Here is a 26,191-nt window from a genome sequence, read left to right as displayed (position 1 = left end):
AGTATAAGTTTTCCTTATACCAAATGTATCCTATTCATCATCAGCCTATCGCAGTCCACTGCTGGACATAGGCCTCTCCAAGTGCACGCCACTGAGATCGATTTTCGGCTACTCGCATCCAGCTCCTGCCAGCCGTCTTGCGCAAGTCATCACTCCACCGTGCCTGAGGACGTCCTACACTACGCTTGCCGAGGCGTGGTCTCCACTCTAGAACTCGTTTACCCCAACGGTTATCGGTTCTTCGGCTAATATGGCCAGCCCACTGCCACTTCAGCTTGCTGATTCGGTGGGCTATGTCGATGACCTTGGTTCTCTGACGGATTACCTCATTTCTGATGCGATCCCTCAGAGAAATGCCAAGCATAGCCCTTTCCATAGCCCGCTGAGCGACTTTAAACTTGTGGACCAGCCGTACCGTCAGTGTCCACGTTTCGGCTCCGTAAGTCATGACAGGTAGGACGCACTGATTGAAGACTTTCGTCTTTAGGCACTGTGGGATCGACGATGTTAGGACTCGACGTAGCTTCCCAAATGCAGCCCAACCCAACTGAATTCTCCTATTCACCTCGTCCTCAAAGTTGTTTCTACCTAACTGCAATGTCTGCCCGAGGTATACATATTTCCGAACAACTTCGAGAACGGCACCGTGTATCGCAATCGGTTCCGGTAGAACATGTTCATTGAACATGACCTTGGTTTTGTCCAAGTTCATCCGTAGGCCGATGCGTAGAGAAGATTCAGCCAGGTCGTTCAGCATTTGTTGTAGGTCCTGCAGCGTTTCTGCCATGATGACGATATCGTCAGCAAATCGCAAGTGAGAGATGTGTTCGCCATTGATGTTGATGCCACGTCCTTTCCAGTTCAGCGTCTTGAACATATCCTCCATTGCATTGAACAGTTTCGGGGAAATAACATCCCCTTGTCTCACTCCTCGATGCAACGGTATGGGCCTTGTTTGCTGATTTTGTACTTGGACGGACATTGTAGCGGCTTCGTAGAGACATCTCATCACTTGGATGTATCGCCAATCTACTTGACAACGCTGCAGGGACTCCAGAACAGACCAGATTTCAACCGAGTCAAAGGCCTTCTCATAGTCCACAAATGCTAGACACAGGGGCTGATTATACTCTTCGGTCTTCTGTATAATCTGCCGCACTGTGTGGATGTGGTCTATGGTGCCGTATCCGCTCCGAAACCCAGCCTGCTCCGGTGGTTGGAATTCGTCGAGTCTTCGCGCAAGTCGGTTCGTGATCACTCTTGAGAACAGCTTATAGACGTGGCTTAGGAGGGAAATGGGTCGATAGTTCTTCAACTGGGTTTTGTCTCCCTTTTTGAAGAACAGGACCAGGAATGTATCCTATTATCGTGGATAAATCGTAGTGCCTTAATTAGATAAATTAAAAATCGGGACACCTTTTCACATAACAAGAAAACCACCAAATAATATAAAAAATATTTTATTTAACCGTTCAACAAATAAAATTATTTACAACTTACAAAATACAGAGAAGGGGGAATAATTTATTCTAGTACATATTTACAGACAGTGATAAAATATAATAAGCGGTGAAATTGGACCCAGCTTCCGATTCGATGTAAAACGCACATATGGTCCTTTTTACAGGCAAAAAATATATAACCCATCCAGAAATACTATTTGAATATACATGCCACATTGTGTGTAGTTCCAGATTTTAGTGCAAAAGAGATGTAGTGATATCCGTGAAACATTTTATGCACCTGTATCTCTCTCGTAGTAGAATTTGGATAATTTTTATGTGACTTCCGCATTTTCGATAGTTAGTCAAAAAATTACGATTTTCTTGATGCCTAAAAGTAATTTGACAATTGAGAATTGTTGTCTTTTATTAATTTTGTTTTCAGATATTGATTAGACTTTCAATTGATCACGCCATGACACGGGATTTGTTATAGTTTATTACAAACTCCTCAAAACAATTTTTAATTTAAACTTTGAACAATTTACAATTATATTTGTGCGTATTTTAAGTCGCTTATAATCCAATTCTTAACAGCAAACTAATATTTAAATACTACTCATAATTTTTTATTTCGTTTCGTAGCCATTTGGCTGTTCTCATAACTGCATGTTTGAACATAATAAATATGGTGTTAGAATACCTGTCTAAATATGTGCAGTGAATGTATAAAAATAATTATGACATAAGCTTGGTGAAATACAGTATTAGAAGTTCTACCTTTATTAATATTTTTTTACCTACACCAGATAACTAATTGAGAATTAACACGAAATTCCTTGTGCTTGGTATATTTTATTTAATCAATAAATCTACAAATTTAACTGAGCTATAGTGTACCTGCATGCTGTTAACCGTGGTTCCATACGTTTCCCGCACCCGGATAAAATGTTCTCAGACTCTAGCTGTACTCTCTCTATACCAAATTTCATTTAAATCGGTATGGTAATTTTGGCATGAAAGCCCGGACCGACTGACAAACCTACTTTCGCATTAATAATATTAGTAAGGAAGTAGATGCAGATTGGCTAATATAGCCAGTCTGACTTATTCAACATAAATCACCTCAGATTCCCAATATATATGCATAATATTACAATTCAATGCCATCTAAATAAATTAACATAGTCCCCTCTGGAATGACTTTAAAAAGCTATGTTATGGCATTATTCATTTGTAGAGTATGTACAAAAATATATCTTATATACCTAACAAGACATATACAATGAATTGCTTTATATTTATTTAGATTCTCTTACATGATATTTACAATTTACAAGTAAGTACAATGCGTCAAACGAAACAGCAAAATTAACGAATCACAACTACACGAAATTTGGGATCACAGACCAATTGCTAAACATATTTATATTCGAATATGACACAATTTTTATTACAAATATTTTCCCTAACAATCAGTTTTAACTGAAAACAATAAATTCCTTAATATCAATTTTATTATTTTGCCAAAAAATTAGCCTAATGTTGCTGTTTCATTTTTTTATTAAAATTATATCTAAGCAAAATGTACATAATGTATTTAAATAGTTAATGTTAATCTTATAAGTACCGTCTGTGAATATTGTAGGTAAACTCATGCTACGGGTGCGTCTAAGTTTAAACTGACCGAAGCAACATCTATGTTTGTACAAACGGGAAGTTCTTTGATTCAATTCATTAATTTTGGCTAATTTTATTGTTTTAATTCATTATCTATTGTATAATTGTTCCTATACAAATAAATACCGAGTTTAAAATGATAGAAACTTGTTTCTGATAATATGGCATATCAGATTGTATCTTCTGAATATTGTATTATGCCTTCTGAAGAATGGGACAGCAATTTGGCTGCGCAGTAGCATTTCAGTAAAAAACCACGTCTACTGTGCAAAAACACAGGTAACTTTTGATTCACCAACTTGTTGCATTCACTTCATACATAGTGTACTATCACAAAGTGTATTATTTTAGTTAAAAACAAAATTCTCAGACTAGCTAATAAGCTGAGAAGAAAATTTTAGTTGCTACCAACTTTTCAATAATTCACATATTTCGTACAGGCGGTTCCAAAGTATAATGATGTTCAATAAATAAATCTTCCAACAATACATATAAAAATACGACATACACTAACAAATATTAAATACATAGATAATCTCGTTTTTCACTTGCGTATTCTTTAACAACCTAAAGTTTTATAATTTCATATCGTTTAGGTTCAAAACTCAAAAATTGAAGTAATTATAATGTGTTCATAATTTTGTCTTTTTATTGCAACATTCAAGTACCAAGATTTAGACTTTTATAGTACGCGGATTAAAAACATCGACGGATAATCTGGCAGCCATTACAGATTTAATTTTATGAACCATTCGCAAAAGCGACAACAAAAATTGCAGTCTAGAGATGTACCAAAAACTATCGATGTTTCTATCCGGTAAAAAGACCTTAAACTGGTCTTATATTTGACAAAATCTTGGCCATACAAATACAAATCAACTGTCAAAAAAACAAAAGACAGCTTCTCTTTAAAATTCCGACCTCACTCCCATAGGGTTGCAGGTAACTACGCATTAGAAAAAACACCTCTAAGACTGACCTCATAAGGTGGAATTTTCTTTAAATGTTTTCTATCACCAATGTTTACAGCGACGTGTCTATTCGTCGCTGCTCGAGTCCTAGCTGTCGATGTGGTCGGGCTCCATCTTGGGACTGGGGCGAAGCACCATCTTGTCTTCTCCGTCGCCCTCGTTGTGAACGGTTTCTATGGTGAGCATCATTTTCTCGTCGCAACTATCGTCGCCGGAGTCTGAGTACATTGATTGCGTTGATGTTGCTACCTCCTGGAATTTGGAATGATATATTTTTTAAGTACATATGTTTTTTGTTATTATTTAGTTTTACATCTTTGCATGCTCACTCAATAGGTTCAAGGGACTTATACTTAAGGAACTCCCCTCGAGCTAGATATTGCCCGCTGAGCTTAGTTTTCACATGTCTAGATGTTTTAGTATTTAAGTATGTAGAGAGATAAGTATAATTATGTACCTTCTTAAGTTAATTTGTACCTAGTGTAAGTTATCCTAGCGTATTTTTATGTTTTTTTTTATACTTTTGTTTATTTGTGAACAGTGTTGTGGGCTAGAATATTGTTAATTTTAATTATGCATGTTTTTATTTCTGCTGTATATTGTATATTCTGGCTGTTTGCTGTTCCTATGTAATAAAATAAATAAATAAATAAAAATTATTAGCTGTGTGGTTTGTGTTTTGCATTAGGGTTGAAATTATTTAGGAGACAGAGCTCTTGTAATTTTAAAAAAACTGGGCAAATGACTACTGGAATATACGATCGGAAAACGTAATATTTCTTGGTGGTCGGGTAAAAACTGAACTGAAAGACAAGTTTGTTTCGTATCTCCCGACACATCAGCTTTTAGATAGCACACGCATGCTTTATACCCATATTTGAGTGGAAAAAACGATTAGAGCATGGTGATATGTGAAGACAATCACAATACAACAATAGGCATGATGACAAATTTTTAAATTCCTTTGTATGATGTAGGTATACGTCTATTTTATATGAAAAATTATTAATTTTAAGAAAATGCGAAGATTTTTTATCAAATAATTGCATTTTTCTCTGTCCACTTTGAATCCGGCGCGAAAACGTTTGTCAGTGTCATGGTGTCACTTGTGACGTCACGACTGAAATTACAAGACGCAAGTAAACAACGCTCGTGCAATAATTAAGTTTTTTGTGTTATTAAATATGAATTCGAAAGGGCATAGGTGTTGTGGGGTCACTGGGGGACCAAGTAAGAACACATCCAAAACAACTCCTGATAAGTTATTTGTGTACGTTCCTCACAATACCTACAAAAATACGAAACAAGTGGCTTAAACTTGCAAGGCGAGATTCAAAAGCAATATTGCCCAGGGTACAACTTTATTTTTGTGAAGATCACTTTGATGTAAGTTATTACGTAGTTCTCTAGATTCTAGCATAGTTTATAATGTAAATAACTATTTCGAGGTTAGGTTTCATCTCTCATTGTTTTTTAATTAAACTAGTATACTTACATGGAAGTTTTAACATTTCTAAATTCAGCTGAACAAAAATCTTTATTTGATGCCAAAAACTTTCCCAGCATTATGATATCAATTCTAGGCAAATTAGCGCTGTTTGCATTGATAAATCCGGGCTCCATAACTCGTGTTATAACCAACTAATTAATTAAAAACAAAGATCGCAGTGGAAGTTCACAATAACGAAATGTGACGTTCGCGCGCTTTCGCGCGAGTTGTTTTGAGAAATGACGTCACGAGCTCTGATTGGTGTTCAAGATATCATGGCGGATTGCCTTATTTCGTAATTTTATTTTATAAAAATACATATTAATCACATTATTAATAAAGAAAACAATGCGCGTTTTATATTCCAAGCTTCAAGTTTAATTTAATAAATATATTATTTTAATGATTTTTGATTACTGTCATCATGCCTATTCCCATTACGGCGTAACAATCACGTAAAACAAATGCATAGCTTTTTACATTGAATTGTCCAGCCAATTATCTTACTCACCGTAATTCTATTCTTGGTGTGTATCCGCACGTGTTTGGCGAGGTGGTCTGACCGCATGAACCTCTTCCGGCACTCGGGACATTCGAACCTTTTTTCTCCTGTGTGTGTTCGCCTGTGACGTTGGAGTTCATCCGATCGGGTAAACCTGGATACAATTGCATTACATAATTAGCTTAAATTCAAATTGCTGGCCGAAATTCGGAAATGGTTGAGCTTTCCTGATAAGGGTGTTTTGTTAGAAACATTTCATTTTGTAAATAACTTAGTCGAGTTCAAACGTAATCCATTCATTTGAGGAAAAGCTTCGGATCCACTTTAATCAGACTTTCCAGTTTGATGTTTATCAATTTATTTTTTTACTTAGTGCCTAATTTTACCGGACCACAAAGGTCCACAAACCTTTTAAAAAAGGCAGTAGAAATAAGTAAAAAATAATAATTACCTCTTCCCACAAAACAGCCAATTGCAAAGGAACGGCCTCTCTCCAGAATGCCAGCGCAGATGAGCTCTCAGATGCGAAGTCTTGCCGTACACCTTGTTGCAGCCGGCTATGTGACAAACGTGCTGCTTCTTGCGATCCATTAGTCTACTGCAAACAAGGGTGCTCAGTCAATCACTTTTGTTTTAGCAACATGCTGTATGTTACGCGTAATAACATGCGTTTAACAACATTTAATAAAATGCTCATCATCATACATCATGCATTACAACATTTAATAAAACGTTCATCATCCACCTGCCTGCCCTTATTCCAATATAAATATATTTTTATTTGAGGTCGGCGCAGTATGTTTTCTCCTTCCATCTGCCTTCATCACATGAGTAAAACAATAATAAAATGCTATCTTTATTCATTTCAATCCGACTTGGAGTCGGAAAAAGGGTAGGCAGATGATTCATTTTATTCACAGTCAGGAGGAAGGATATGAACTAGTCTCTGTGACAATAGTTATTTTCACTTCAGTAGCTCAAACATGAAGGTTTCGTTGCACTTGTGAAAAAAGCATGGCTATCCTGATTAGCTTTGTCTCACTAGTAACCCCCAAAGAAAAAAATGACAAAAGACGTTCGGCGGGAATAAAATTTGTTCTCGCTGCTGAAGTGAAAAGTTGTGTGTCACACTACCTCAAACATCAAATTCAAACAAATATTGATAAGGTTTTCAAATGTTATAAAATATCAGTACAAAACGTTACTAACTTCTCTCCCTGGTCACAGTTGGGACACGTACAAGCGACCCTCTTCATGAGCCGCTTGCCCTGGCCCGGGCTGGAGGGCCGCATCTTGGCGGCCTCGCACTCGGCGGGCTGCGGCGTGGTGGCCGCGCTGCCGCCGCTTGTCGTGTGGGTCGTCACCACTTGCCACTTGCCCGGCTCGTTGGGGTCTTGCTGGATTTGTTGGCCTGGGTAAAAGGGTGACAAATTTTAAATACTTTGAAGATTAGGAATGGAATTTAGAGTACAGCAGCCAAGAGTAGCAGCAGACATTTTAATGAGTATGTAATGAGATTTTTTGGAAACAAGGATGTAGAATCAGGGGCACAGCAGTTACTACCAAACTCTACCTATATTGTGTTTGCAATCAAAATGATTAATATAAAAATATATGTCTGTTGCACAGGGTAACCAATTTGTGAGAATATCATTAGTTGACGTAATATATTAAATAAAATCTGATGAGATGTTCTACAGTATACAACATGTAACGTAATTAACGCACACCCTCAAACACCCCAATTAGAATATTATGTTATAATCATAATACATACACTGAATTTTTAATTTAACATGTATATGCATTGTTATTTACTAAATTAGTTATACCAATTCTTGGAGAACTTTTTGGTCATACTACTACGAACGCAAATATCGCGCCGCGCGCCGCTCGACTCGACACAACATAACGAAACTACCGAAAAAGCCGACAATACACGAAGTCTTATTACTTTGAGTTACGGTCTATTTGAATTTGTTTTGACTGTACAAGGTTAATATGACAATAATTTCCGTAGTTTTAATTATTTTTGGGATAAAAAATTACCTATATTAAAAATGATATAAATCGATTCAGTAAACGATTCTGAACAAACTAGTTTCAGGATGTGCGTTAATTAAGTTACATGTTGTATATAAGGGAATAATTTAATTTGTCAGTCGACTCAAAACATACTTTGTAGGTTCTAAAGCACAGAAAAAACCAAGAAGGACAACAAATTCTCTGACTTATTCCGATATAATTCATTGCATGAAGCTAATACCATACCTAGAGCGAGACTAATGTGTTATTAATTCTGTTACATAAAAAGAGTTTTAAGTTCTGGTTTTGAAAGGTCAAGGGTTCACCTTGACTTTTTATGAATTATCTACTTTCAAAATAAAAGCCCAATTTGGTAGAATACTCTAACAATTATTCAAAGTAACAATGTCAATTAATTCCAATTAATTATACCATGTACCACTAATCAAACTATGGGGTACAGTTACTATAAATAAATGGAAAATTATGGGAAAACTTAGTCATATTTGTAAATATGTAGGTTAGTATTGCTGCTAGCAACTATTTATGCAACTAATTAATTAATATTGTCTTCCTCATTTAATCCAATTAAGCTTACAAACACATGATGGATTTAAATGTCGATATACATATTTTAAGCGTAGTGACAGCTGCACGATATAACCAATCATAAGGTTAAACAACATTTTGCACGGTGGATCTTTGGGTAGGTGACCATCTGATCATGATGAGTACCTCCAATCATATGACACATAAAATTAGTGGATCCCAGTTGTCATTTGAACTTGTTTAGCAGTTGTTATATGGGAAGTAAGAAACCAAAAAGACAGGCTGACCAATTGATATCTGGTTGAAAAAGTCACTGGGTTGAGGCAGTTGCTCTATATACAACATCGATACTTAGCTGCATCTGTTTAGACCAGAAACTAACCCAACAAACTTGAGAAAATGCTAGGCTGATGTTGATACCTTATTTGCTAAAAGTAAATTCTTAAACTAATAACAACATTAAGAGTTCGCTGTTGCACATAATTCTTATTAAAAAGTTTACACTCTTACCTATGAGAGGCTGTGCTGCTTGAGGCTGTGTCTGCTGCAACTGAGCCAGCTGTACTCCTGGCAGCCCAAGAGCTGGTACCAACTGCACGGCACCACCCAAGCCACCCACGCCCAGCGTAGGAACCTGCAAAAGTACCACAATACAGCCTTGTCGCCAACCACACAAACTTCACACAAAACTGAACGAGTTTGTAGCCGCCGATCAAAGAGGTTATGTTATCGTCATTAAATATTCATCACCTCTGCTAAACTACACCAAAACACAGTCTATGATATGAAATAATCAAAAGAATAATGCTACTGAGGTTAACCCATCACCAGATAATTACATTTAATAACATAGGGACGAAGTGACATTATAAATATGTCAAATAAAATAACACGGATCCGCCCAGATAGAATACACAAAAGTAAGCTCACAGCGTTATTACACAAGTATTTAGCATTAAAAACGACAAATAAATAGCCGAAAATCGCTTACAAACCTGCTATTTACGCAGTATTAAACTTCCAAAAAAAACAAATGATGGTTTAACCCAGAAACACCGCGCAGGCTCACAGAGAAGCGACGGCAATAAACTCGTTCGGAAACACATGACGTACGAACAACAATAACGGTTACGCTTCGGGAATATTCGTGCGGGGGCCGAAGATTGCCGAAGAGACTACCTGTACAAGATTCGCGACGCGTACATTGCTCGATGCGGGAATGACGGTGACTTGCTGGCCGGTGGGAGTGCTTGTTATAATCGTCTGGGAAGGTTGTTGCTGCTGCATGCTCCCAGAGTCCGCTTGCATGGGGTTCGAGACCGCCTTTATCCGTATCCAAGCAGCGTGATAGATATAAATGGTTTACTTAAATATGGGATGGTAATGGTCCATAAATACATATGATATGGGTTTAATGGTACGGAGATAGCTCAAGAAGAAATTACTCAAAGTTTTTATTTTATGGCTGTTGTATGATTGATGATCTGAATTAAATGTATTTAAAAATATTATATCAATAATATAGTCATAGTTAAAAAATCAAGTACCTCTACAAAAATATGATTATTTATTTACAACTAAGACCAAGCGCTAATAGCAAACACAATCATCATTTCAAATGACATATATGACTGATAAGAGTGTGACCTATTTTCAGATACACACCCATCCTTCTAAAATCTAAACAAACCAATTCAAACAAAATTCAAGCACCCAGCACCCTTGTTAAAGCTAAGAAAACATTAATTTTATGTTAGGTACTAAGTTAATTATCTAGGTCAAAACTACCATCTACACAAGTACCTACATATAAAATGAATAAATAAATAATCCCAAATAACGCAATAATCATTATTAATTATGAAAAAATAAATAAAGAACTAAAATTACTCCAAAAAGGTTAGATAACTTTGTCAAAGAGAACCAAAAGCATGTCAGTGCTTTGAGGTACTATTCCCTGAAGGAAAACCTCTTTCGTGGTATTGGCACAAACATAGTTCCATTTATGAAATTTATCAAACAACACACATTGCTGATTAGCTTGCCATACTTCTAGTATATAGGCAGATTATGCCTTCTAATTCTGAAATTCCTCGATTGAATTCGAATTCTGCCTGGAAGCTAACCCCAACATAGGTGTGAAAAAGGATTGGAGGATGATGATGCCTTCTAATATATGAGAGGCCTAAACCACTACAATGGAACAATATAAAAAGCTAATGATACTACTGCATATTAAAAAAAATCTTTTTGAGCAATTCGGCCAGCATTATCAAATAGAAGTACAACTCACCTGCAACGTGATGGTGGCAGGAGACTGGCCAGCGTTGCCTCCGCCCTGCGCACCGCCGCCCTGCTACCAAACCAACACCCAGCTTATATTTACAGCTGTTATCAACTTATTGTCTAAAGTTATTAGTTAATTAGGCTATCATGAAGTCAAAATTATAAATAGGTATGATGTATGTATAAAAGAAGGGTTACAAATCTTGAAAACAAACTATTTTAATATCTCTGCATTACGACCGCGAAAATATAAGTGTTTCCCAAACACTTGTTTGAACAAAATTACATAAAAGTATTTGGGCTTGGATTTTAACTTTAAATACTTTATAAGATGTCTATTGTCCAGAGATTAATCAGAAACAAAAACTAGGTACTATCGTACACGGAACTCAAATGGGAAGTCATCCGATGTCAGCAAGAAGACATACACAGGATTTTACAAGTTTTTATTGTTTTGGGCTAACTCCGAATTGAAATAAATACCTACATGGAATTTTCTAACAAAAACTGGCGAAATCCTTTAGAGTCCGCAGAATCGATTGTTGTAAATATGTTTGGCTTGAATAGAAGCATTGTGGTTTTGTTTTTTCTTCTGAGTAGTAGGATAATACAACAATAGTAGCTCGCCATTCTTGGGCACAGTTAAGTCCTAAATTCAAGGTGTGTATATTTTTGTGGATTCAATATATCCTGACCATGAAATATACTTTTGCTACTCATTTGCCTAGGCTTGTCGGTTTCCAGTCTCACCAGGTGAGCTCCTAACTAAGACTGGTTGTCAGACTTTCTGGCTTTGATACTTTTGCTACTACGAATTATAATAGGTGAACAAAGAACTGTACATACAAATAAGAGTATAGACTAAGTAACATAGTAGACAATAGAAACAGAGAAAATGATAATATTACCTGCACATTAGCCAGTGACGCTATTTGTATTTGCTGAATTTGTCCTGATGGCGTTAACACACTCGCCATCTGAGGTTGAGCTTGCATCTGTACAAAAACAAGGCATGTTGTCATCCCACTTCATTATTAACATAAAGTGATGGAAGACATCGTCTAAACTGTACTTGTTACAAAAAATATATATTAGTAATTCCACAAGACTAAAAACTGGTCTTAAAAGTACCGGCTTTAGTGCTAAGTTTCGACCATTAGTTACCTTTTTATACCAGTACTTTTTAAGACCACGTTGTAAGGTAGTAAAGGTTTTCATGTTTTCTTTTCCAAAATGTAGAGCTGTATTTCTCTATACTTTTGTAAATTCATGCTGAATCTCTGATGACAATCCCAACAGCATTAACCACTACACACCTGTTGCAATTGCGGTATAATCTGCAAGTGCTGCGGCGCGTGTACGGGCAGATGTACGGTCTGGTACACCGTGTGCCCGTTCGCCACGCTGACCGGCACCTGCACCGGCACCATGCCCATGCCGCCCACGCCGCCGCGGACCGCGATGCCGCCGCTGCCGCCTGGGGGAAAGTTAGGTTAGAGGTGTGATTGAGGTATGGTGTGGTGAACGACAAATGTAAAGCGAAATGGTAGGAATTGTTGTGTGAACTTGAATTTGGAACATGTTTTATTGTTCAGAGTATCTCAGGTAAGGTTTAATGTCTGCCTCTTTTGTTTCGTAAATATATTTTACTGTTATTCATAGAAAAAATTGCTTTATATTTGTCGTTCACCTAGGACAAATAAAAAATTGAGTAGGTAATGTTGAACAAGAAGCTTACGCAAACATTAAATTGAGGACTAGCTAGGAACTCCGATTTGGAATCTAAGAAGTTCAACCGATTTAGATGATGTCAGAAAAACTTTAATTAAGCCTTTTTATCACTGGGCCAGTGATGATATAGCTTGTATAAAAACTATTTTCTGCGTAATAGTACAGTATCTTCTTAACTATCTATTAGGTTACATGGTATGTTTTATACCACCCATGTCTTAAAAATATAAATTTAAAAAATCTGCTTTACTTGACAATCTATCTACATAAAAAGCTCTAAAACTAATTGCTTACACTAACACATTGTAACAAAGCATATAAATGACCCCAGAAATATGAAAAATAACTCAAACATTTTAAAAGTAATTTTTGCATTATTTTATATCAATACTTTACAGCATTTCAGAAAGTTCTGCGGTCAAATATACTTATGAAGTGCATGTACAGTCACAGACTATTACGCTCGAGCAACTTTCGAATATGCGTAATTTTTAATGTAACACATCCGACAGATTTAAAAGTTATTTTGAAGGAATAGCTAAAATCTTCACTGTATTTTTATAATAGTTTATTGATGTTGTGATGTTCATTGCAGCTAATGTGAAGAGACAAAATACTTTTTGTTAAAAGGTGAACTAATGACAGCGAAAAGTGCATGAGTAGTTAAACACAAAAGCAAATAAAATGTAATTGCAAGATTCTATTGTAAAGCTTGGGAGACGAAATTAGGATGAATGTGAGAACTTCCGTTATTGAAATGTCTGAGATTCATTAATACGATTTATGAAGCAAATACTTACCTAACGCCATGGAAAATGGTATTTACAATGTGTATGTTACGGATAAAAATTACATGACTACACTTGGATGTAGGAACAGTACTACAAATGGCATTACAAGAATACTAATTATAAGATTTTTTAATATCCATGATAATAAAATCGCTTAGGCCTCGGCCTCGAATTTTGCGGGCAGCGGGGCGGCAGCGGTGGCGGCGCGGGAGCGGCAGGATCTTACGCGTATAATCAAATGGACCGGCCCTCGAATACAGCGGCGCGGGAGCGGGCAACGAGCGGTGCACTCGGTGACCGCCCGCGCCGCCGCCGCTGCCGCCCCGCTGCCCGCAAAATTCGAGGACGAAGTCTTATTACATGAATTATGGGCATGATGTGAAAAAGTTAATAGAAAATTTTTTTTTTGTTTGTATGGTGATATACAATCCTGGATACGTTCCGATACGCTTTCTGTTTGAATATTTTGTCTCTCTTACTATGCAAGTTGATTACTGTCAAAACGAGCATGAGCAGAATTTTCTGAAGTCTAATTTTATAACAGTGCATTCCGCAGCCTAAAAATTTCAAGTCATAGTCATATCTTTCATCCGTAACACACACACACCGCGATCGACGATCAAAACAGTCCACTCGTGACCTGTTCACCAACCTTGTCCATTGGGGCTGGTGGGCGGCTTGTTGTCTTTCCCGTTGGCCTGCTTGTCGGCAGGCGTGACTCCGGCGGAACTACACGGGATGGATATCGCCTGACTGGTCGGGATCGTGATCGTCTGATTGGCCTGAAGCCCCGGCAGAGATATGTTCGACCCCGGGATGGTAATCATGGGTTGGTTCCCCGTCAAAGCGCTTATAGGGATGGTAAGGTTAGTGCCCGGGATGGTGACGGTCGCCTGCTGCTCTGCTAGCGGGTGGGGTGGGGGGTAGGGGGCGGAAAAACACAGATTAGTATGACAGTTGTACGTTAGAAGCAAAGAACATGCGATGGTGACTAGTTGTGTAAAGTATCCAACATTGTTTGTCAATGTTTTATTGGAGTCTATATTGTTGATAATAAGATGTAAAAAAATATAATTGGACAGCCAAAATTATAGAAATCTTAATTCAAAACCAAATTTCTAATTTTAACATCGACTAATACAAATAACTTTGACACACATGCATGGATATATATTTCTTATAGATTTTTTTTCACATCTAGTCTACAGAAAAGACTACCTCATGATAAATGGAGTGATATGTTTTAGTTTCATTGGTACAGAAGAGAATGAATGTTTTAGTTGAAAAGCGAAGCCTTTGAATGGAAAGTTAATCCCAAAGCAATCCCGAAGCTGTCTGTGAGGTTTAGTGAAATCAAAGCTTATGAAAAACCTACAACAACCAGTTCAAACTGGACCTACGATAAAGCGATTTACGTCCTCTATAGAGGAATCATATTATTTAGAATTATTTTGGAATTTATGGCTTTAAATTATTTTACGATAAAACTAAGCTAATATAAAAAGTGGTTTACAAAAAAAGGCGTTGATGTTACATACCGGTGGGTAAATGCATGACGTTCTGTAGGAAGCCAGCGGGCAGGACAGGCGTCCGCACCAACTGGCCGTTTACAAGGCTCACTTGACCCATGCCTGAGAAATTCTGAAATAAAATATCATATATTGTGTGAATATTATAAGTACTGCCAGAAACAATAATATGTATACACTTAGTGAAATTCAATACCGATTTTTCCCTATTGTATTAATTTTCGACGTTTTCCCAAGCATATTTTGGGAGCTACAATATCAGAAAATAGGTCACATCTCACAGTATATACTAACATTTCATTAAGACATTGCTTTAAAATTTTGCAGAATTGCAAGTGTCACACAGTATATCATCATCATCATGTCCCAAGCCTTTTCCCAACTAAGTTGGGGTCGGCTATGGCTCTTGTTTCTATTGCGAGGTATGTAAGTCTTTATGATTTTAGTGACCATTTCCTCAGTTTATATTTAAAATTAATCATAGTTACAGTAAGTTACCTGAGCATGTTGTGCGGGTATGAACAGCGCATCTTGTCCGTCGACGGTGACGGCCTGCATGGGAGCCACGCCGCCCACGCCGCCTACCAGGCACCCGCCGTACACACCCTGTTGTTGCTGTAATGAGTAGTGTAACATTAGTATTTAAATGTGAATTATCTCACCTTTTCCCTACTATCTTGGGTTCGGCTTCCAGTCTAACGGAATGAAGAAACTACATGTCTGACCTCCTCAACCCAGTTACTTGGGTAACGCCTTGGTAATACTGGATGAAAGATTTTCTCACAAATAATGTCCAATAATAAGTATTTTTAGCCAACTGTTCACTACGTCTATGTAACTAGTATTTATTTTAGGTTTAATAGGGGGCCGAAAATGTGACAATTTGTTTGGGACAGTATTTTAATGTATTATTTAAGCATGAATACAAAAATTCTTTAAAAGTTTTAAGATCCCAAAGAGTGAGTTAAAACTAAATAATTTTCTACTGCTACTATTTTTATAACTGCAATAACTGCAAATACATACTTGTAACAACTGCGGATGTATCTGCAAGAGTTGCTGCGGCGTGTTCTGATACGTAGCACCTTCTCCCGAAACCACGCCGCCTCCCAGTAACGACTGCAACTGTTGCATCGATATCACCTGGAAACAACACAACATATGTCTGTTATATATTATACTTTCAAGATAACTTAAACATTTTTGTTTGATGCTCCATAAAAATAATGAAAATATAACTAAGTCTGATATAGCCAACCGGCCTTGATCAAATCGTGGTGTCGTTCTCTGATAACGCGGTGTCCTGCGTGAGCGACGAACGCGACGCGACGCGACGCAACACGACGCGACGTAATGCGACGCGATGCTATACGCGACAGATGTCCTACGTGATTTTGGTCATTACTTCTCAAATCATGGAGAAGTTGTGTTACAATTTTGCTTGAAAGTTCATATTTAAAGTACAGACAGCAACAATCTTCCAACTTGTTTGTACTAATAAACGATTTCTTTAATATTTATGTTTTTTTTGTCCCACAACAATCAACGCTTCTGAATAGTTCGCGGTGTCGCGTCTGGTCGCCCTCAAAACAAGTACGCGTTACGTCGCGTCTCGCCGCAGACTGTCACATAGGCCGCATGTAGGGAATTCCTTTGAGTTGATCGCGTTCGTCGCGTTCGCAGCGTCGCGTCGCGTCGCGTTCGTCGCTCACGCAGGACACCGCGTAAGACAAGAGGCCTTTGTCCTGCAGTAGGACAGTAAAAAAGGTTGGATGATGATTAACAAGTTCGTGTATAACAGACACATAGTTAGTAATAAAATAAATTAATAAAAGATTATTGTTTAATTTACCTGTGGCTGTTGCACTTGAATTCCATTTGGAACCGAATTTGCTGCGTTCACTATTGCTGCTGATAACTCATTGCCCTGAAAAAAGAACAAGCTTTGCTATAGCACTTCATACACCATGTAACAAATCAGGCCAGTAAGTACTTCCTGAGAAAGCATAGATCCCGAGAAACTGTAGAAAAGTATAGTTACGTTTTCTACTTACCGATAATCCCTGTGCCCTCAACTGTTGCACCACAGCAGAACTAATAACCCTCAACTGCGGCTGTTGTTGCTGCTGTTGCAAGTACTGTTGCTGTATCGCGGCAATAGTCGCCGCATCGCCCTGCACTTGTTGCTGTATGAGTTGCGCTTGTTGTTGCGCCTGTTGCTGCTGCGCTTGTTGCTGCTGCGCCTGTTGTTGCTGCGCTTGCTGTTGCTGCGCTTGTTGTTGCTGAGCTTGTTGCTGTTGCTGTGGACCTGGAAAGTAAAATATGAGTTTTTACGTGATTTAGAGTATGGTTATAAGTACGAAACTCAAATTACTAATAAAAAAAAAGAAAATAATATCTCTGTGAAAATAATGTCTATATAACATCTAAATGCTAATAAAAGATATCCTGTAAAGCTACTGAACAAGTAAAATTGTATTTAAAATACTATATTAGCTGTGGTGACTGCAGTTGATCTATTTGCATGAAATTATGGTGTCACCATATTAGGCGGTTAAAATTAGGTCAATATGATTTAGCAAAATAATCTAACTTCTCTTACAAAAAGGATCAATTGGTTTGTTTGTTCGCTCCGAAACAACTGAACCGATTGAAAAATTCTTTCAATATATGGACTCTACACTACCCTCGGATGACATAGACCAGTACTTACTAAAATGCTGTTGCTGATCCTTATTATCTTGCTGCTGCTCTGGTCCCATGGTGGCGGCGCCGAGCCGGCTACACGTCGCCGCCAGGAGAGCTAGGGGCGACTGTGAGCCGTTGCCTTCCTGTAACCAAACATTATTCTTTTTACACCTCAGTAAGAATCGTGTATCAGCTATGACTACTTCAAAGTCATAATGATGGTGAAGACCTGATTAACTTAACAAAAGAATGTTTGTAGCTGAAAATGAGCCTTAAACTTTTGTCAGTACTTGGTACTCATATTGATCATAAAGCAGAAGTATCTCTGCATGTTTGTCTTGCTGTCATGCCAAAACCTTCAAACCAATTTAAGTAAAATTGGGTAAACTTTACTTCATGTCCGGGTAGCAGATGGGACCACAGACAACAGCTAGTTGTCTATGTATATCTGAAGTGAACAGCAGTGAGACATCAAAGAGGCCAATAATGACTATTCAAACAGAATTGCAATTAGGCTGGTATATTTGGGTTAGAAAGTCTAGACAGCTCCTAGACGTAATTAATGAGTCTAACTAGTTTTATGATAAGACGCACCGCACCAGTAACAGTGCAGAATTATTTATATGCAACACATAAATTATTTTAATTTCATTTTGAACGGAATTTTATATGTTGGATTGTGAATTTATTATAATGTTTTTATGTATATCAATTTCCTCAATGCATACAGATTGTGAATACAAAACAGATATTTTCCTAACTATGATTCATAAAGGTGAGTGGTTATTTCGCTTTTAAAATTAGTTTTTTTATAAGTCCTTACAGAGGGAGTAAATAGTGGGTCTATTTACTCAAGTAAATACCAACGAGAGTCCGATTATATATCAACTCAAACAGTCCTTTAGGTAGTACATATAAAATAATGAAGTGTTTTACATATGACATTGCCTTGCTACAAAGATTAATTAGCATAAAAACATTTATTTACGTTCTGATCTACAGTAACTGGCTAATACAACTTTGTTCAATGTCTTTGAGACCATTTTTGTGGAACAAAAATAATGTGAATTGAATATTAGATATAAAATGGAGTGATGTACAAATAACTTATTTATAAAGCAGGTAAATTGTGTTGTAGGGATAATTTGTAACAGATTTTTTACAATTATTTAATGAAAAGATTTTTTTTTTATCAATACATACAGGAGTTCAATCTATCCATTGCTTTAGTAATATACCTTTTTAGGGGAATTGTAAGACAATTTGCATCACAAAGATCAAGACACGGTCTGAGGTTGTTGTTGAGATAGCAATAAATATCTTCAACAGGAATTTATTCTTGAGAAATATTACAGCATGTCATTGTTAGGGAAAGTAAATATAGCGTATTTCTGTATGGATTTACACTGAAGGAAATTTGAGCTATTTAAAATAATATTATTGCAATCAATAGTATTGTAGCTATCTGTGTACATGATTACTGATAGAGTTATCAGAATTATTGTGCAGAATTTAAATAATTAAGAAGGATAGGTCTCATACTTTCTCTACACTATGAGTAATTGAGTAGAACCTATTCAAATAAAGTTCCACCAGGAATCTTTGTAGTTTTTTTGGCTCTTCTTGCTTCGTAATGAGTGTAACTATGGGTATTTCTATACGTACATTATTACTGAAGATCGGCCGAGTTGCGCACAAAGCGATCAGGGGAATAAAAAGGGGGAAAATATCAGGAACGTCGCCTCGGGCTCTTCGTCGCGCTCAAAGGAAGCTCCGACAAAACGAACCCCTCTGGGTGACAATATGGAATCGAAATAGATACGCGTACGAAATATTAACGATATGTTTAAAATTCTCACCTCAAATAAATTTGATGTATGCATTCCATAAATAAATATAAAATTATTTACAAATTCAAAAGACAAATTAATCCGTTTGTTTTCATAATTTGGCACCTGTCAATTGTCAGAAGAAAAGAAGGAAACGGAATGATTGATTGATATTTTGAATAATAAATAAAAATATCTTCATCATCATAGACAAAATGTTCATTATTGTTCATTCAGTCTGTTTTGTTATTTTACGTTGACTTGGAAAGCTTTTGTACCGTTTGACTTGTTTTAATTTCAATTTAAATCTTTACTATGTGTTACGGAAAAGTTGTTTCCACGTGTGTGTAAAGTTTGTAGCTGCAACAGTTCGCAAAGTTTATATATCGTAATAGTTGTGAGTCGACACGCCTTTTCCTAACAAGTGCCGGGAGTCGTCGCAGGCAAGGCCGCCGCCGCCCTTTGATCCACCCACCTCAAATCGCGTGACTGATTTTTATGCAGCTGCTAAGTAGGCTATCACAGCAACATATCGAATAAGTTAATTTAAGGTATGTACACAGGTTTCTTTTGCTTTATGACTATAATTCGCATGAAATTATGTTTAAGTTCATGCATGTAATGTAAAATGGCTACCATTAGAATTTCTTATTTCATTATGATGTGCTGTGGCTTTTGGTGATAATTGCTTTTTATAGAGTATGATGCGATCTTAGCATTTAAAACATTTTTTTTTATTTGGTTGGAAATGGGTGGGAATTAATGATAAGAGGAACCGGAGGAGGACGCTGATGCTATTTCGGCAAGGGAGTTGCTAGCAACACGGTCACAACCTCCTGCGTGTGGCCTGGCGGGCCCCACACGGCCGGGGCCGCACTCGCCCCGCCCTCCCCCTGCACCGACCGACACGAGACCGCTGCCCGCTGGCGTCCGATCTGTTACACAATAACACTGCATCCTTTCACTTTGCACTCTTTACCTTGCTGGTTTTGTCCTCGTTTATGTATTCCACCTTCACTTTTGTGGGCTCAGACGACATCATCTACTTTACACTTGCAAACAATATTTTCCCTTTGTTCACGCACAGAAAGCACCATCCTCACGACCGGCCGCCAAACTGCGGCGAGCGAACTGGCAAGCCGCGCCGAGCGCGCTCGGCAATTTTCGGAGATCCGCCTCCTATCGCGTTCGGATTTACATCGTTTATATACATTTTTATCAAATATCTTGGATTCTCAAGGATCCAGAAGTTGGTTGAGGGGTGATATAATTTGTCAAGTATTATATTTATAATTCAACCAAAGATATGAGCGTCTGTGGCTTTATTTATCTTGATATTAAAACTTATCCAGGGCTATCTCCGTCTCACTCTGACCGAGACAGGTCTTGATTATTGGTAGGCAGCAGCTGCGCCTCTCTCCTCCTCCCCGTCGCGGGTGCGGCGCCGCCGCCCGATAATAATAATTGAAAGTAGGAAGGACGTAATAATGGGTGTATAACCTCGCGCCCGCGGCCTCCTTGGGCGGGCAAAAAATGCACACATGTCGTGCCGGTCGGCGCGCCAGCCGCATCGTCTAACAAGACGTGGCCTGTAAACAAACGATAAGCATACGCCGTTGCACTTACGATTCTTTGTTCATTTGACTCCTTACCGTATGCTAGATTACAACATACTCGTGTCTGAGTAACTCTTATCAGTGTTGGATCGAGTTCACCCATTGTATGGTTATTAGAGGAATTAAATTTCTTGCTATATAATGTGAACAGGCACATGGCAACCAGTACGCATGAGAGATCTTATTTATTTGAACACCGAGTGTAATGGTATACTGTTTTGCATTACAATAAAAAAGCAAAGGAACGTGTTGCATCACACGTGTATCTACTTGCTGAAGCTGAAGCCTCGGGCTTCGTTCATTGTAATTAATTCATTAGCTGAAGATAATATCAATAGCGCTGGATAATTTAAATATTATGTCAAGTATAAAAAACTATTCAAACCAATATCGAATTCGCTAGTACATGTTTATATCTTAAACATAAAAGATAAATATAGAGCTTGTCATATAACATCGTTAATATATCAGCATTAGCAAGGGCCCCCATTAGAGAATGACAAATTGCATTTCCAAATTTCTACGCCTGCAGATATAGCGACCCCATTATTTATAGGTTTAGACTGGTTTGGAGTGAGAGTGAAAGTCGGACCACGTTTTGTCAAGCGTCAGTCGCGTCGCAATGCCCCGAGTCCATTATGCACGAATGAACAGCCGCCCCGAGAGAGCGCGTGTCCCCAGCTTAATTATTTCGCACATCTAACGCACCATTTCGGACCTAAAACTACATCACTTAAAGCTTAAACTTCTATACAAATAGATGTCGAACATGCATACGCAAGTACGCAGTTTTCTTTTTAGCTGATGTTGCATTTTGAGCCGTATCACAGTGCCATAAGGTTAAAAATGCGATTGACGTGTTAATGAATATACGACGTTCTTATACGTTCTAAAATCTATTATGGGTGTACCTCATCGGCGTGGCGCGGCATGCGGTAGCGGAGTGACGTGATGCTGTTTGCGTATAACCATTTTAATTAGACGATGAACTGTGTTGATGAAATCATCGGCGTTCATTGTTTTCGGTTCATTGTTCAGTTCGGGCAAATCTGCTACAAAACAGATAATTAGTAATGCGAGTGTATTGCAGCAGTCGACCTCAGGTCGTAAGTGACATTGTTTTAAGACGGTAAAAGCTGATATGATTTTACATACTTTAGGTTACTTCAAGCAAGAGCATACAAAATTTCATGATAGCGCATTAATTCAAAGCTCGAATCATGTACTTATAGTTCGGCCATTCAGAGAATGCGTTCCTGACACGTCGCGATTGAACTGACGACGTAACTTTGCAATGGCGTTGCAGTTACGATAAAAATATTTTTGCTGGTTGTTTACCGTTTTAACAATTGAGGAGCATTAAAACAACATTATTATATCAATAATCAATGAATGTAGTTACGTCGTCAGTTCAATCGCGACGTGTCAGGAACGCATTCTCTGAATGGCCGAACTATAGTCGTGACTAACTGATAGGTGTCAGGAACGCATTCTCTGAACGGCCGAAGTATAGGTACTGGCAGATGATAGCATTCCAGGGAGCTAAGTAACTAACACAGCAGATGCAAGTAAACCTGTGCCACATAAATAGTCACTAGCAAGAAGCAGATTAAAACAAGTTCATGCGCCCGCATTTTATCTAAAAGATAGTAATCAAGATAGATAGCTTCCTTTCCGGTGCAGAGGCCATCCGGCCTGTATATACATAACTTGTATGGATAACTTGAAATTATCAAACATGAAGCTAACACATTAGTTTTCAAGAAGAAGATGTCTCGAAAAGCGTGGTGCACGCGGTTCCGCAAAATAAGAAAACCTATTAACGAACAATTTATATGAAAAAGTCAGTTCTTAATCAGGAATCTGAAATAGAGCATTAAACCATTGAATAAAAGTAATCTAGTTCAAGGTAATAACAGCATTCGTTTCTGGTCCATGCATGAGGGGATACTAGCACCCTCTCGATCCTCCATGGTTACGCCTATGCCCCGCAGTGTTTCCTTTGTGGGTCAGTAATACATGTGTATTGCTCTTGATAATAGGGCTGTGACATTATTATTCTTACAAAATAAATTCGACCGACCAGTCCAAAAATTACACTTGACAAATAGTCCACCCTGAGCTGGTAAGAACGCAAGATTATTTTTAGTACTCAGACAGTAGCGTCAAACAATGTATAGATTGACACTACAAACGTAATAACATTCCATTGTTAACATCCACATAAACGACCAGGTTTATACTATTGGAAATACCGAGATCGCAGTTAATCTAAACTTTAGCTTAGTTGAGCAGAACGGGCCAAACTGTGTCCTGGACTTGATGATGATAAGCGGACTGTAAACTAGAACTGTAGAACTAACTAGTAACTGTAGAACTCATTCGTCTGATGGATGCATGTTGTTACTTTTAACACATATTTATGTGCTGTTTATACACGATGATTATATATTTTGCTCCTCCCCCCTCCTCCCAAATCCTGAGTACGCCCATGTCTATTGCAAATGCATGTAATATGGAATTAGAGTGTTAAAAGGGTATATCTACAGTAGTATTAGCACTATAGGGAAGCTAATTGATCGGTTGGGAACTTTCGGGATTTTTTGGAAGTACAAAATTTAAAACTTTTAAGTAAAGTAATATGGTAGAGCGATTGACCTTGCTCTCCTAAATCCCAAATCTTATAGCAAATATTTCCTTAAAACCAAGACATAACACAAGTTGCGTAAAATCCCAAAAAGAGAATTCTAGGTTCTTGCATAACAGCAAATGCACTACCTTCACTGTCATCTGCACTACATAGGCAGTAGATCTTCAACGAAGTTAGAAGAGTTTCAATTTTACCATTTTTTTTTCATTCACAATCCGCAGTGTGTGTCTACGTCTAACGTTGGCCTTGAGCGTTTTCCTGTCTAGCAGATATAACATACAAAGCAAAACAGGGTTTATTGATTCCTTAACCTTTCCGCAAAATATCTAAGTAGTTGCATCATCTCAACCTCTTGTGATGGCCCATCGATAATAGCTTCCGTACAATTTTCTTCAATGATAGAGACTACTATTCCAGTCCCACTGAATTTTTGGTTGAACTCATAAGAGCACTACGAGTGCCGAGAGCTTTAACACGGTGCCTAATTGAATTCGCTAAGTATCCGGATTTAATCAATAATTAAATCAAAATTACTCTTTTAACCATCTGTTTCCTGGTACAACGTAGAGCCAGGCAGTATTTACCAGATGACCTATTCGTCACTGTCGGAACCGAGACCTTTGAATACGAAAGTATCTAAGTATAATGAAATATTCAACCCAATATTTTTTAATAATTGATAGATCGTTACGCAATATCCTCACTGACCTCATTTAATTGCAATATTTTTTGATCATATGCGCTTATCTTTAGCTTAAATAAGAATTCCGTAAACAAACTTTACCGCGAACTTAGCTACATAAATATGTAACAATAATTCGAACTACTATTGATATTTATCGCAACCTGTTGATCAGGATCGGCGCATACAACGTCATCCGTTATTGCGTAAGATTATCTATCTACTGTAAGTAATCTTTGAGGTTGTCTAATGATTCCATTGGCTTGTTAAGTACCCTTTTCGAGTCCAGTCAAGGAGCCGTAGGGTTTATGGGCATACGGAAGCGGAAGTGACGGTGGGCGGACCGGACCGCCCGCGCCACCCGCCCCGCGACCAGACACGCCCTAGCTCTCACGAGGTATGCTGCATCTCAGTAATTAGCACATCAGCATCACATATTTGAGTGATTTCCTCATAGTGTTCCGGCAAGTAGCGTTAGGAGAGTAGGCGCAAAAACGCGAGTGGGCGACAAACTCCCCACCCACTCAGCGCTGGTTCAATGTACGGGCCCATTAATCACGGTGCGTGTGTTTTTGAACGTCGATGACTATTTGCTTTGTCGAATTGAGAAATATTGCGCTGTTTTGTATTGTTATTGATGAGTAATGGACATACTTTAGATTTACATCACAGTGAGGTAGGTAATAGTATCGTATACAAAAACTCATAGTTACCTTTCACAACAAATATACATATTAGTGCCTTAGTTCTTTTAGAAAGATTTATTTTGAATTAATAGGTGGTTCTACGTTTCTCTAAGTTTAAGATTTATGGATATTTACCGATACTGAGTACACAAATATTTACCCACATTTCTATAATTAGGTCCTAAAAATAGATAAAGATACCCATAACTTCATGCATCCCACAATCAGACACAAAAGTTTAAAAACCATAACAAAACCACAATAAGGTAAAGACGCAAAACTTTATATCGAAAGTTATAGAAAAGTTAAAAAAAAAAATTAACGTATCACGATCAAACTTCACAAAAAATAAAGCAAGTACTTACAACAATTTAAAAATATTACCCCGAACCCTTCTCGAGGTTAATCATAGCTTACCGAAGGCCGAATAATGTTTTCCTTAACTCCAGAGTTAAAAATTCATAAGAACGCGGAAGAGACGCGCCCACCCACCGCCCGCCCGCGACATCGGCCGCGGGGGCGTAACCGCCGCCCTACGCCGCGCCCGAGGCCGTCTAACTTTTTCCCGCCAAATTCCCAACAACACTTTCTACTCACGAGTCAATTCATCTCCTGTCATCACAGCAAATACAAAAGCATAACGAATTAAATTCATGAAGTATGCTCGAAAGTAACCGAATTTCAATACGGCAAAAGTTTACCACGTGTCGGTCTATAAAAGGTACTAAATTATTGATTTTCGGATCGATATCGCAACGTGACGTCGTCTGTTCATGTCAATGAAAAACAAGTTCGCGATGATTGTGTTGATTGAATTAGGAATCATTCGTTCGTTCATTCAGCTCTCCCATAAATTGTCTATGATGCGGGGTATTTTTGTAACATCCCGCTTGAAAGGGTAAGCAAATAAACTGAATATTTTGTAAGTCGATCATGTTTTGTTTGGCATAACTATGTAACGATGAGACTCATTTTTAGGGTTCATGTAGAGGTAGAACTGAAATGATGCACCCTTGTACTGAATTTACGATGCACTACGCATTTT

The 26,191-nt window shown here is 37.8% G+C and overlaps 1 protein-coding gene across 9 annotated transcripts; it reads right to left on the bottom strand.

Moving 5' to 3' along the window:
- Positions 1 to 1,444: 1,444 nt before the first annotated feature.
- On the bottom strand, positions 1,445 to 25,606 carry LOC124645990 (transcription factor Sp8-like). 9 transcript variants are annotated; one of them, XM_047185994.1, is made up of 17 exons: positions 25,512 to 25,606; positions 17,709 to 17,826; positions 17,050 to 17,303; positions 16,848 to 16,922; positions 16,022 to 16,138; positions 15,494 to 15,610; positions 15,005 to 15,107; positions 14,119 to 14,370; positions 12,261 to 12,421; positions 11,853 to 11,939; positions 10,952 to 11,014; positions 9,862 to 9,981; positions 9,169 to 9,292; positions 7,294 to 7,495; positions 6,536 to 6,682; positions 6,094 to 6,238; positions 1,445 to 4,345 (listed from the first exon to the last, which is right to left on the bottom strand). In XM_047185994.1, the coding sequence occupies exons 2-17, from the start codon at positions 17,755 to 17,757 to the stop codon at positions 4,181 to 4,183; spliced, it is 2,181 nt and encodes a 726-aa protein (XP_047041950.1). In that variant the 5' UTR covers positions 17,758 to 17,826; positions 25,512 to 25,606; the 3' UTR covers positions 1,445 to 4,180. The 9 variants fall into 9 exon arrangements, with proteins under 9 accessions (XP_047041950.1, XP_047041944.1, XP_047041946.1 ...); XM_047185988.1 differs by lacking the exon at positions 25,512 to 25,606 and adding an exon at positions 20,492 to 20,656; XM_047185990.1 differs by lacking the exon at positions 25,512 to 25,606 and adding an exon at positions 20,492 to 20,656 and having other exon boundaries at positions 6,536 to 6,679.
- Between the last annotated feature and the right edge of the window lie 585 nt (positions 25,607 to 26,191).

Source organism: Helicoverpa zea, chromosome 3 (assembly GCF_022581195.2).
Source record: "Helicoverpa zea isolate HzStark_Cry1AcR chromosome 3, ilHelZeax1.1, whole genome shotgun sequence".
NCBI classification, from domain to species: domain Eukaryota; kingdom Metazoa; phylum Arthropoda; class Insecta; order Lepidoptera; family Noctuidae; genus Helicoverpa; species Helicoverpa zea.
Note: the sequence above shows the minus strand (reverse complement) of the source record. Positions and strands in the feature narration are given on the sequence as shown.